Source organism: Thunnus albacares, chromosome 2 (assembly GCF_914725855.1).
Source record: "Thunnus albacares chromosome 2, fThuAlb1.1, whole genome shotgun sequence".
In the NCBI taxonomy this organism is placed as follows: Eukaryota; Metazoa; Chordata; class Actinopteri; order Scombriformes; family Scombridae; genus Thunnus; species Thunnus albacares.
In genome coordinates this window covers 7757036-7770301 of record NC_058107.1, presented here as the reverse complement: position 1 = coordinate 7770301, position 13266 = coordinate 7757036, and the positions used below count along the sequence as shown (strand labels likewise).

Below are 13266 nucleotides of genomic sequence, written 5' to 3'. Positions count from 1 at the left end.
CAAGCCAGACTGATTAATAGCAGAATTGTTTTTTATATGACATTGGCATCAATGTGATGCAGTGTCAGGTATTTAAATTGCCTGATTACCCAAAAACAGACATTCCTGTCTGATTATTTAACCCGTTGTCAGTTTCTCAGTTGATTTCCCCAAAAATGTTTTAAAACGCGATATATACTGATATTGTGATATAAAATCACATATTCCATGATAGAAGTTTTTACCTGTGTGGCTCATCTCTTGTCTGTAACAAAGTAGATAAAAGTGTCGAATATTTGAGTTAGCATCAGTTAATTATTATTATTTTTTATCAGAGTTTATCTCAATAATATTATCAAGAACATGAACTACATTTTCTTCACAACTTTTTCCACAACTATTTCCAAATGAATGAAACCTGTGTTTGACATGTGAAAAACTTCAACTTTAGTTTCATGTCACATTTTCCCAGGTCATTGGTCACTGTTAGGGAACAACTGCTTTAGACCATATTCACTCTAATGCATTATTTGGCAGATTTTGTCAAATAGAAAATAAGGATGATTTTTATACTCTCCAAACTAAGGTATCAAGAAGGACATTGTTGTGGAATCGGCATTAATATAGAAAATATTGGAAAATTCAAATTAAAATACAGTAATATATTTTCAAATGATACAAAGCCCTACTGATAGCGTGAAATTCACAAGTCCAACAAAGCAGGTATATAGTAAATGAAGAAATGTGGATGTTCACATTTGTTCCTGACACTTATGAACTAATGATAGCAGGGACGACAGTAAAACACAGACAGTTATTCATTTATCTTAACTCTTGCTGCTGTTCATGGAAAAATCTCAACTGCTCTCATACAACAGGACGATGAACTCTCTGTAAGACTAAAGACACAAAGCGGTTTCATTCCAGATTATAAGAGACTTCCCAAAGACCAGCACACACTTCCTCCCATATATTTTTATTCACAGGAAGCAAAAATAGAAAGACAGGTTCAAAATGAAGTTAAGCCTCAAATCACTGACAAATGAGATCAGTCATTATGTGTCAAATATTTATTCCTTTAAAACGTTTATTACTGATTAAATTCATGTAGGGAAAAATGAATAGTACATCTCTTTTTCTCCAGTGTACAGCAAACCACCGCTGACGAGTGTGTTTCAACCATAGCACACAGGGGGCATGTTCAACACATGCACAGTTTGGTGTGCTAATTATGTGTGTATGTTCTATATTGAATATAAACACACAAATATATTTATATATACATACACATAATGAATAAAAATCATAAAGTGAGATTTGATGCCATTTCTCGGCCCTGGAGGTCAAAAACACTGGGACCTCTCAGTGCTTATTGGGATCCCAAACCGGCTGCCAGAGTGAGTCCAGAGGATGAAAACTCAATGTTTTCAACAGAAGCGTAGCCGATTCCTACAGCTCTCTCCGTTTACAACTCTCCCAAATCAGAACAAAGAAGAAAAAAAAAAAAAGTCAGTAATAGGTCATGTATGATGCTTCAGCCTCTGTGCCAAACCCTGGGAGCCAGTGCTGCAGTTCATCCCTGTTTGCTCTTACAGTAACAGCCTCACTGTCTGCCGCACTCTCATCATCGATGCATAAACACTGTCCAGTAACACTTCTGTCGAAAAGGTAGCAGGGATGGTGACACGGAAAAGCAAAGAAACACATGACATCAGACCTTAACAACAGTTAACAGTTAGAGACTCTGCAAGCTAAGGAAATACAGTAAATCCTTGACAGTCTGGATGCATGTAACCTTTTACCTTCAAACAAACTTTGCGTGCTCAGATGAAACATGGGCAATAACAGTCTGCTATGGATCACCGTGGCGACTGAGAGAAGCCAGTTTCCAAAGCAAGAGCCTCCTCGTGCTGATGGTTAGGTTCGGAGGTGAACTCGCCCCCCTTGAGAGAGCAAATGCAGGAGGTGAGTCTGTCACTGTGAGAGGTGCTGATGTGTGAGTGCTCGGAGGAGAGAGGGCCAGTGGCTGCAGGGATACAGAGGGAGAGGGAGGGCTTCCTAAGGACTCAACAGAGTCCATTCAGACCCTGATCATCCTGCCTCTTGGCCAACCAGAAGCCACTATGGCAACAGTCCAATAACAGGCGCCACTGAGCTCCTAATTTTTTTTAATCTATATTATTGGCAGTATCATCATTTTAAAAAAAAAAGATGGAGGAAAAGGTTTAAAAGGAAACTCTGAAAGCATAGTAAGACTGCAGTGAACGGTGCTATCAGAGCTGGACGTCCCAGAGCTCCAGGAGTGGTTCAACTGCTCTGCTGCATTAAAAAAAAAAAAAAAAAAAAAAAAGACAAAAAAGAAAAAAAAACAAAAACATAAAATCAATCAGGTCGTTGGCTCAGCACTACTGGAGGTTAGAGGAGAGAGGGCGGGTAGCTTGGCAAAATATAGACAAGGAAAAACAAAACATGAGAAGTCACCAGTTCTGTCCATCGGATTAGTTGCTAAAGGTCGTCTACCAATCATCATCAACATCATCATCATCATCAGTTTGATTTGTTTTCCCCCCATCGAGTCAAATAAAACAAAATCTAGCAGTTCATGATCTCTTGGTGTGAGTCGTGGTAACGCAGGTGTCTGAAATGTTGAAACTGTAGCGAGGCAGTGAGACCTTCGCTCTTACTCAGACGCCCGCTCCAATAACCACCTCCCTAAACAACCAAACAACCCCCCCCCCCCCCCCAACCCCCCCTCCGCAAAAGAAAAGAAAAACTAGAAAGAAAACAAATAGATCCAAAAAAAAGTGAGCCCTCCTTCTCCTCAGGCGCAGAGTCTGACTTGACTCTGAATGTCCTGTGTGCAGTGGAATGAGAAGGAGAGATGAGATACTGATGAAGAATATGGGGATTATGTGGACAGAAATCTGAGCATTATGGCGGTCAGTTGTCAGCTTGCAGATCCTTAAAGAAAGGAGGACCTCAGGTCAATAGTGCCCATCTGCTGAGTTCCAAATAAAACTTGATCTGACGTCTAATAAAATCTGTACATATTCTTTTTAAAGTCTTCATGATTAATTTGTCCAAAGGGGACAATTCTTTCCATTTATTTATTTATTTATTTTTTTAATCTTTCACTGTATATTTATTAAATCTTTATCTGCTCTTTAATTTAGATGTTCTGAGTCCCATCGTGTGTGTATGTGTGTGAAGAGAAGACGCTGCCGGCCTTGTGAGGATGGCTTTGAGTTTGCTAGCAGCACTTTTTCTTTCGTTTACTGTTCCGGGTGAGTTTGACCACGTCGTTCTGTTGCTGCTGCTGCTGCTTGGCTAGCACCTCCTTCTTGGCTCTTAGCACTAGCTCTGTGATGCAGTTGAACATCTGCAGGAGAAGCACAAACCAGCGATGTGCGGTGAGTACCGCATGTCAGAGCACCCACATCAAACACTGCAGTTTATGAAAAGTGTGCACATCATTTTCTTATAACAGGAGGAAGATGCTGCTTCAACGCTGCAACGCCTTCCTGACTGTAGCTGAAATCTGTTCAATATTTTAGATTTTTCCAATCTGTACTCAAACAAACCCCCCCCAAAAAATAGTCAACATCCTGGTGTTACATACCATCAAAAAATGGTTCACCCAATAGAGCTGTGAAGTGGGAGGAGCTATTTCAGGCGCCCCTGGTTCAGGAAGTAAAAATCCCATTCAGTTTTCCCATAAACTACGTTAAGTTACTCACAGTTTGAGCACTTCTTCTACGGCTTGGATCAACATGAAACTCTTGGTTAAATCATTAGTACAAAAAATGAACAACTGTGTCGGAAAATATCTGGTTAAAAAGTTGAAGGTACAAGACTGAGTACATAAAGAATTTCGAGTAGAGGTCCTCCCAAGGTGCATTTCAGCAAGAAACTGAGCCAATCACTGAGCTTAAAATTCAGTCAAGTGCGCCACAAATGGCTGTTGGAAATTAAAAATTATGATGTTGAGAAAACTGATTTTACAAACTAGAGTGAATATGTTCGGTTTTAATTTCTGGATCACTTTTGTATGAATTCAGTAACTACTTTACAACTTCAGCAACGAAGCATTTTGAATTCAATACGCTCTGATTAACTCCAATGGCTTTCTCTCTATAGCGATGGAGGTCAAGGCTCATGGGTATTGCAGGATTCTTAGCTGCCAAAATCACAGACAAAACATGACTTTTCAGAAACGAAGTTGAAATAATTGAAACTAGAGGTCATTATATAAACCTATAAGATCGTTACATTATCCAGGAGAGTCCTGAGTTTCTATGTTCAGTAACATTGAGGAGATCGTTTAGAAATATTTGAATTGGGAACACAGAATGTGGAAAAACACTTCAGAAACCAGCCGCCCCCCCTAAGCTCTGTCCCCCTTGGTTACCGTTACAACACATATAGTTTATAATGATGACACTGGCAGATTCACCACCTGAATTCTTAATTTTTTGAAACAATTGGTCCTTCATTTATCAGCTGTAGCTAAGTAGCTGAGTAAGCTAATGTTGTTGTGAGGATGCTGTCTCCAGCTGACCTTTTAATGTTTCCAACTAACTCATTTAAAAACAAGAACTCTGTAAAAGGGTCTTAAATGGTATTGATGTACATAATATCAAGCATACACACTGAGGCAAAGTGTTCCAGGCAAGCAGTCAGAATCCTCACTAGTTGATCTATGTAGAGACAGAAATAAAGAAACAGGAGTGTTTTGTACCCCAGTGTAGGAAAAATGTAACATTTAGCTGAACAAGAGAAAAAAGGCTTTTAAGATGACTAAGAGGACTAACTAATGTATTTGGCGAATGTAACGCTATTTTGGAGTTTGGCAGGCAGGAGCTGCTGGAGAGTGAAGTTCCTCAAAAACAATAGAGCAGGACAGAGCCACTGATACTACTTACACTCTGATATAGTAGCATCAGGACTGGCTTCCACACAGTGGATGTGCTAGTTGTGAACACGGCTTTTTTGTACATAACCTGTAAATGTAGTATCACAAAAATGTAGCTAGCTAATGAGATGTTCCTTGGCCTTGGAAATAACATTGAGTTAGGTTTTGATAAAGGCCATAAAAAGCGACACCACCCTCCAAAACTCTTGGCATGTGAAGAAACCCAAAGCTTGACAGGCCTGCTGTGCCTAGTTACAGTTGCTAAGCTATGATTGGACAATTGCAGTTCAGGACAGGAGTTATGCAAACGGTCAATTCAAGCCTTCAATTGAGCTCCACTGCATACCAGACATGTTCCAGAAACTACTCAGACAAACACGTTAGTCAAAACAGTCTGAAGCTGAAGACGACAGAAAGAACGATTTACCTCTTCAACATTGATGTTCTCTTTTGCGCTTGTCTCAAACAGGTTGATGCCCATTTGCTCAGCAAACTTCTGCGCGTCAGTCGTCTCAACCACCTTGGAGTTGGGGTCGTCGTTCTTGTTTCCCACTGAAAATAGAAAATACGAGGAAATCTGTTAGTAAATGCCACGGTGAAGCAGCAGGACTTCTGTGAGTTGAGTCTAAACAAAGCAAATGGATTATTTTCTGGACACCAAAAAAGGAAACACACTCACCTAATATTCGGCACACATCATCACAATTCTGGTTGATTTCATGTAGCCATCGTTTGACGTTGACGAAGGATTCGGCACTCGTGACGTCATATACCACTATGACCCCGTGCGTTCCCCTGTAGTATCTGCACATACAGAGAGACACAGTCAGTCTGTGACATCAGGTAACTTATGCTAGTGTCCAGCAGGGGGACACTAATCTCAAACTTGAGGAGACCCAACTTGATCATCTCTAAATTTTAAAAAAATTATTTAAAAAATTAACAATGACTCCTCAAAAGTAACCCTGAATATTGAGCCCTCTACCAAGCAATTAACTGTCTAGACTGACTCAATGAACTTTATCTACTCAGTTTAAAAAGGGACACTCCACCAATTTCACACGTGAGGATCAGTTTACTCGTCATGGTAACAAATACTCAGCCTGTAAAAACAGTCTTCTGTGGTGCTGAAGGAGCTCTCTAAAGAATTCTCTGAGAATTTTATTTTATTTTTCAAAATCTGTCTCTTACAAGTCCCCCAACTTTATGGAAGTGAAGTGCTACAATTGATAAAATATCCCTTTAAATCTTTTCTACAATAATGCAACACTGCAGTGTATCAGGACCAAGTGTGTGACTGCTTGAGGAAAACCCACAGAAGTGCGAGGAACAGCATCTGTCCAACACAGACAAGTCAAGCGGAGTCTGACAGCAGGACAGTTGAACTGAGAGTAAACCTGCTGCTGAAGCTTCAAACAGTGGCCAGGCCCCAGAGTCGCTGCACTGTGCCAAACAAACACAAAGAACCTTTTGTCAGGCTTACTATGTGTGTGTGCGTGTGTGCGTTTCTGCCTGGCGTGACAGCGGGGGGATACAGTGTTGTCTGAGCATGTCCCTGATGTCCAGCAGCACTGGGCCGCCCAACAGCAGGGGTGGATGGCTCTGTGTGTGTGTCTGCTCAGTGAACAAGAATAGAGAATCTTAAACCATAGTTTCTGTAGTAAAACATTGAACAAACAGGGTAATAAAGAGTTAATAAACTGCACCTCTTACTTAAGAATCATTGATCAAGGGGCGTCCTGGTGGGCTTCAGGTTTAAGACGCTGACCGTGTAATCACAATGCCCCTGGTTCCACTGTCCATCACCTTCTCCCCTCATCTTCTGTCTGTCTCTACTTTCTACTCTCCAATAAATCATCACTAATCATTCTAAAAAAATTTCACTCCTTCCACACTTTGGGGCTCTCTCATTAATAATTATTTTCACATTCTTGGGGAAAAAATAAAGCCATCATTATGTGTTCTTTTATATATAACCCCAAAACAGTTTGTGTAAACTTGGAAAAGACACAGTATCAGGATGGGACAGCATTTCAAAACTAATTTTTGCTAATGAAACAAACATGAGAATAAAAACCTTAGAATACAAGCATGAACTCACTAGAAGGGGAAGTAACTATGGGTCTTTGGAGGTGTTGACTTGTGCCTGGGGCTGATAGCAGCTGTGGGTCGGCCACAGGCACGCAGCCACAGGGTCGGACATATGGCCACTGCACCGGGCCAGTCTGACCAAGCGGGTCTCTGCCCGTGATCCATCTGCACAGTGAAATTCATTTAGGCCCTAATGAGGCACCACGCCACTCTACTTCAGCCAAGCAAACAATAAGCCTAGATAGGCCTCGGTCATAGGACAGCCTTACTCCTCAGGAGCTGAAGCGTCAGCACTGAAGAGGATTTCAAGCTTTCTGGATGAATTTACTGTTCTGGACGTCCTCACTGCAGTGATGCTAGCACATTATAACAACTGTCAAACATGCCCTCCTCACTGTGCTCTGGACAGAACTCACTATGGCGGGATAGTGACAGCTAAAAGCATGTGAAGAGCTGCCTCCGTCTGCTCCAGTCAAAGTCATAAAGAAGTGAATAGGTAAGATGACTGCATTCTGAGCTTGAGGTCACATCAATGTTGTTTTTATCAGTGCTGCTCACTTACAGCGAGAGCAGCCACACATCTATGCCCAGGTCTTATTACACCCTTGATGCCGATTTTGTACTCTAATACCAAGTGTGTTCAGGTAAATTGCACTGTAATTGAAATGACAAGTCCATATTCCAGCTGGGCACTTTACTAAGGAAAGAGAAATCATTGGTTTGACAGCTGGAACGAGTGCAAGACAGAGGACACAACAAATGTGTAATTGCTTGTCTGACATAGCGATGCTCAGGTTAAGAGGACAGCAGACAGCAACTGCAGCAATCCTACTGCAGTTTAATCAGTAGGGTGTAGTTCATAGAAAAGCTGCTATAATCAATATTTCAATTTTAACAAAGGATCAAAAAAACTTTGTATATACAGTATATGAAAGGAGTCACTCATAAACACACAAAGAATCATCACTCAACTCAGCAGTTCCCCTCAAATCTACGGGGCTGTAGATTGTGTTTCAGTTTGCTCTCAGTGTTAATTTTAAACGCAGTCAGCGAAAAAAGCTCTAAAAACCCTCTGAACACTACCAACCCAGCACCAAACAGACAGACAGACAAAGTTAGTCACTAGCTGGTGAACATAGTGGAGCATTTAGCAGCTGAAGAGCCAGATATTTCCTCCGGAGAACCAGAGCTAAACAGAGGACTCACATTCATCAGGTGGACAGAGACACGACTCTTAATGAATGCTAATGTTGCTCGATCTGTGCTTCAGATGAGTATTTGCTAAAATGTTTGAACTTAAAAAAGGTGGTATACGGTGCTTGTTCCAGCTGCCACCATGTTGTCAAAAAAGAAATGTTAATGCAGACTTTAAAATCTAGATATAAAGGCCTAAATGTCAAAAAACAAACAAAACATATGGTTTCACATACCTAGTGGTAACTAGCCACACAGATGGTTTTGATTTTGAGTTATATGTCACTAAGATAGATTTATAATGGAGCTTAATGTAATTTTGTTTGTGGTATTCTCAGCATTGAACAATGATGTGAAAAAGGACAAGTAGCAGTGTTGCAATAATCCACAGAACTCACTGTAAAAAGTTTTAACTGGAACTACTTTCTACCAAAGAAATAGTCCCTTTGTAACCTGTTTATACATAGTAACAGGGACACTGTTTATGCTATTATAATTATCATAGTAGTAGTAGGGTCATGCCAAAACGATAGAAAGACATCCATAAAACAATAATAAAACATTTGTAATATTTTAAGTCTGCATTCATTTAGCATTAACTGCCTTTTCTTGTCCACAGATCTAAATACAGTCACCTGCAGGCTGACTCCCGCTCCCTCCTCCAACCACCCATGAAAACCTTACATGAATGTGACGTAATCCAGTTTTGTTCATTAGCATTGTGCTGTGAGTCACGGGGGTCATGGCAAATGATGCAGCATGTTTTGAAAGCCTGCCTGACAGAGAAAGTGTTTCCATTCAAGTGCAGTGGGCGCCTTGATTTGTGTTGTGACTCAGCTGAGGTGCGGAGAAGCAGCTGGCCAAACTGAACAGATAGAAATCATTCGGCGTGTCGGACACATGTTTAGCATCTGTGTTTTTGTCCTTTTTTTTTTTTTGCGCGTGGGAACCCCTACTCTTGTGTTGCAACATAAAAACAATAACAATGTGGTTGATTAAGTCTGAATGCCGGTGTGAGAAAAGTTTGAGTCTTGTGCTTTAAGGATAAAGCTGATGTTACTTTATCTTTTTATCATCATCATCATCATCAATTCACCTGCACAGACCAAAAACCAATAATTAATTTATCCCATAAACCAGTAACATTTGTGTATTCTGATGTATCTTATGCCATAAACTCCACTGTCATCCAAAAACTATTGAGAACAGAATCCACTGCAATGGCATCGCTCCTTTATATGCTTTTAATAGTTTTTGGGCAGCAATGTGAGTTTTATGTCACAAACACAGAGGGAACATCAGGCTGTGGCTACTCAGGTGACTTGTTGATAGTAAAAAGATAAAAAAATAAGGCCAGAGTATCCTCTTTAAAAAACTTTGGAAGCTCTGCTGTACATTAGTGTGAACCTAGAGGCACCCGGATGAGACACCAGACAGCAGTGTGACTGACACACAGTACAAGAAAAAAAAGAGGGTTAAGACGCCCAACCCTTGTCGTCATGTAGCACTACAGTATGAGACCAGGAGCCTCCCTCTCACATCTGTAATTAGGATCTGTGGGGAATTCCACCCAGTTTCATAGAGCAGCACGTACTTATACTGGTTTTCTACAAACTGCTTCCTCATATAATACCTAATCTAAGGACCACAAAGAGCCTGTCTTGGTTTCAGATTCAATTCTTGAAATGAAAATCAAGAGCATCACCTGAAAACTCCTGACGACTGTGTCTGCGTTCGGATCTACTTACGTGGAGGTAATGGTGCGGAATCGCTCCTGCCCTGCTGTATCCCAGATCTGTAGCTTCACCTTCTCCCCGTTGATCTCCACCGTCCGGATCTTAAAGTCCACGCCAATCGTGGTGATATAGCTACCTACAAACACGCACACAGCACAAACACAACATCAGGTTTCATGAGCGAAATCTTAAATGTACAAAGTCCTGAACTGATGCCACAGCGGCCGAGGGAGGAACACGCACCTGAAAATGTGTTGTCTGCAAATCGCAGGAGGAGACTGCTCTTTCCCACTCCTGCAGAGGAAAAAAAAGCACAGGATGAGGTTTAGCATTACAACAGGTTTCCAAAATATGAGAACCACACATTCTTTATAATATTTAGTTTCTAGCTTCCAAAACAAATTCTACAGTTGTCTGAGGACAAGCATGTTGAGTTTTTTGGGAGGGTTTATTGCACCACAAAGCGGCATGTTTTCGGTAGGGTTTTGGTTTCACATATTATATCCTAGTTACCAAACACCATCTGACGGCTGCAAAACAAAAACAAGACGTCAACCTGAACAGCTGCTGTAATCCTTGTGTACCTAAAGATTTACTACAGCAAGCTAAACACACAAAGTTATACCTGTTGCACAGTGTACACGCTGATGGATTTGAGGTGAGCAGGACTGCACCCTAAACCTTCATTTTAAATATTCTGATGTTGTTTTAATATACAGAAGCCTAATCAATGCAACAGCAGAACAAACACTTGGAGTTTGGTCAAAACCACAGCAGAAGGAGGTCATGATAGTGAGAGAGGAGAAAGTGAAGGGAGAAGGTGAATGAGATTGAAGAGGAGGGAAGATGAGCGAGATCAGGATTGTGTCTTCAACAGATCAGTTGTCAGGTTACAACTGGAAGGTATGTAGAGAGGGGTGTGGCCCGACCTGCAGCACTGTTACTTAGCCTACCTATTGTGTTATTGTCATCTCATATTTGATCAGTCGCCACATAAAAGTTCTCAGGTTTCTGTCGTCTCCACGCTACAGGGTTTTGTTCAAACAAACAATACCTGAAGCTTCAAAGCAGAGGAGAGAGCATCATCTTTTTGCCAAACCACTATCTCTTTCAGGAACTAACTCACCCAGGGTTCCAGTGACAAAGCCATCCATGCCATTTCTATTTTTAACCACTGCAGCATCTAGCTTAGAAATATGTATAAATAACACCTTGTGATGTTTGATACATCTCATAAAGGCAATCCATATCATGCCTGTTCATGAGTACAATCACGACCTGTGTAAGGCTAGTTCAAAACATCCAAATTGAGAAAAATGTAATGAAATACTCAACAGCCAAGAGGCTAAACAAGTTCACGTAAGTGATAAAACAGCCTCAGTCGAGCATGGAGACCCAGTGTGGGTCATGTCTGATTCTCAGCTGCAGATCGGTCTATGTGAAGCTGAAGGGAGGCAGCAGTCGGGAGCATCTTGCCTAAATTAACTCAGTGCAGGACTACAGTCAGTGGTACTGAGGGGACACTGGCATCTGTGTGTAAGTGGCAGTGAAGGGCTTGCTGTGCTGCCTTGCCCTCTACTGTGAGCAGCCAGTTGATGGGGTCGTGCCAGGATCGGGATGGTCAATGAATGCAAAGATCATTGCTCACAAAGAGGTCCTGCAGGATGAGGATAAACTCCTATTGAGGGTGGAGTCGCATTATAAAAGGCCTGTTTTCACTTCAATGGAGAGATACAGGAGGAGCAGTCCTTATCAGTTCTTCACAGATTTACAGTATGCATCTACCTGTGGCTGTGACTTAGCTTTTAACATAACAAAGAAGATAAACAGGAAAAAGTTACCCACAGTGAAAGCAGTCTTTCAACCTCGGCAGCTTGGCCGACACGCATTTCATTGAGTGATACTAGAGTTGATACTGACCACTTAGACAGTCTCACTTCACTATAACTTACTTTGACTGTCTGGATGCAAACCAGAGACTGCAGTGCAGCATTCCTCCACTATCAAGTAGCTATCACTGTCATGTTAGCAAGCTAAAAAACAAAATGCATTTCAATAACTTAGCTCATTTAACACCGCAGCAGACATAACAACATTTCTATAGCTTGTGCAGAAAGTCCTCAACTTCAGACAGCCCCCCAGCTTTTTCTTTCAAGCTAACAGTTAGCCTAACTTCCAGCTAGCTACCATAGCTAGTGAGAGATACAAACAAGAGACCAAATTACAAGACTTTCTGAACCACAGTAAGGTTTTTGGTGTGTGGTGTTTGGTTTAATGTGGAGCTAAAATAAAACATATCTCATGGACAAGACGAGAAGATCTTCGAGAGACAAACCCTGATGATCTGGAGGCGATATCCGGCCTGATCGGCTGACACCCGGCCCGGACACACAACCTCCGCCCTGTCACCGCTACAGGAATATGTCGGATGTGTAAATTACGTTACACGAATAATTTCTATGCACAAAATAAAAACTAACAACTTGTAAAACGCGTCAGATACGAACATTGTGGCCCTGGAGCTACATTTTTGTTTCTCCGCATGTTAAAAAAAAAAAAAAAAAAACACGTCAAGGCCCACTTCCCGTCGCGCATCCCCGGTGTCGGCTTACCGCTGTCACCGATGATGAGCAGCTTGAAGAGGTAATCGTAGTCCCTGGCCATGCCGGTAGCTGGTGGCTCACCCCCCGCCTTGTGGACGCTTCTTTGCTCGGTTTGCTGTCCGACCCCCCTCGGCCTGTAAAAATCACCAGCCCCCCAGATCCCTCCGGTATGAAAGAAAACGACCACTGCCGATGCTAGACACTGTTAGCCCCCCCGAGCCGGCGGCCTTTTTCTCGGGGTTTCGCGGCGTCAGCAATCCTCTCCCTCCGCTGCAAACAGCCGGAAACTCCGCTTCCTTCTCTGGTGAAGCTGCTGCACCCAACTCTGATCCGGCCTCACTGCGCAAGCTCCTGCTACAGCACAGCGGTCCCATCCCATTGATGAACACTGCACTCATACTTCTAGCAGAAACTCGTAGATCTCCTTGATTCACAACCAGTCCAGTACATGGCAGGATCCTTCACATTTCATTAAAAATGAACTGATCAACACCAATCATACTAAAACCCGCTGATAGCCACCAGCCATATGATATTTCTACCATCCATTTACACTAACCAACCAAATGGTACTTTATAGGATGTGAATAATAACTTTTTCCTCCAGAGATTCAGTTACTTCATTAAATTACCTTGCCAGGAGGGCTAAAATTACTAGCAGCCTCCTGAATACATGTGGTTCATATAATACTCATATTTACTGACAATATCAACATGTGAAATACCTGTATGTGTGACAAAAGTCCCAGTG

General features: G+C 41.8%; 1 protein-coding gene across 3 annotated transcripts; it reads right to left on the bottom strand.

The window, feature by feature from the left end:
- Positions 1–939: 939 nt before the first annotated feature.
- On the bottom strand, positions 940–12861 carry rab35b (RAB35, member RAS oncogene family b). 3 transcript variants are annotated; one of them, XM_044364156.1, is made up of 6 exons: positions 12525–12852; positions 10156–10206; positions 9925–10048; positions 5571–5695; positions 5319–5443; positions 940–3358 (listed from the first exon to the last, which is right to left on the bottom strand). In XM_044364156.1, the coding sequence occupies exons 1-6, from the start codon at positions 12574–12576 to the stop codon at positions 3230–3232; spliced, it is 606 nt and encodes a 201-aa protein (XP_044220091.1). In that variant the 5' UTR covers positions 12577–12852; the 3' UTR covers positions 940–3229. The 3 variants fall into 3 exon arrangements, with proteins under 3 accessions (XP_044220091.1, XP_044220100.1, XP_044220096.1); XM_044364161.1 differs by having other exon boundaries at positions 3348–4676; positions 12525–12853; XM_044364165.1 differs by lacking the exon at positions 5319–5443 and having other exon boundaries at positions 3252–3358; positions 12525–12861.
- Positions 12862–13266: the final 405 nt, after the last annotated feature.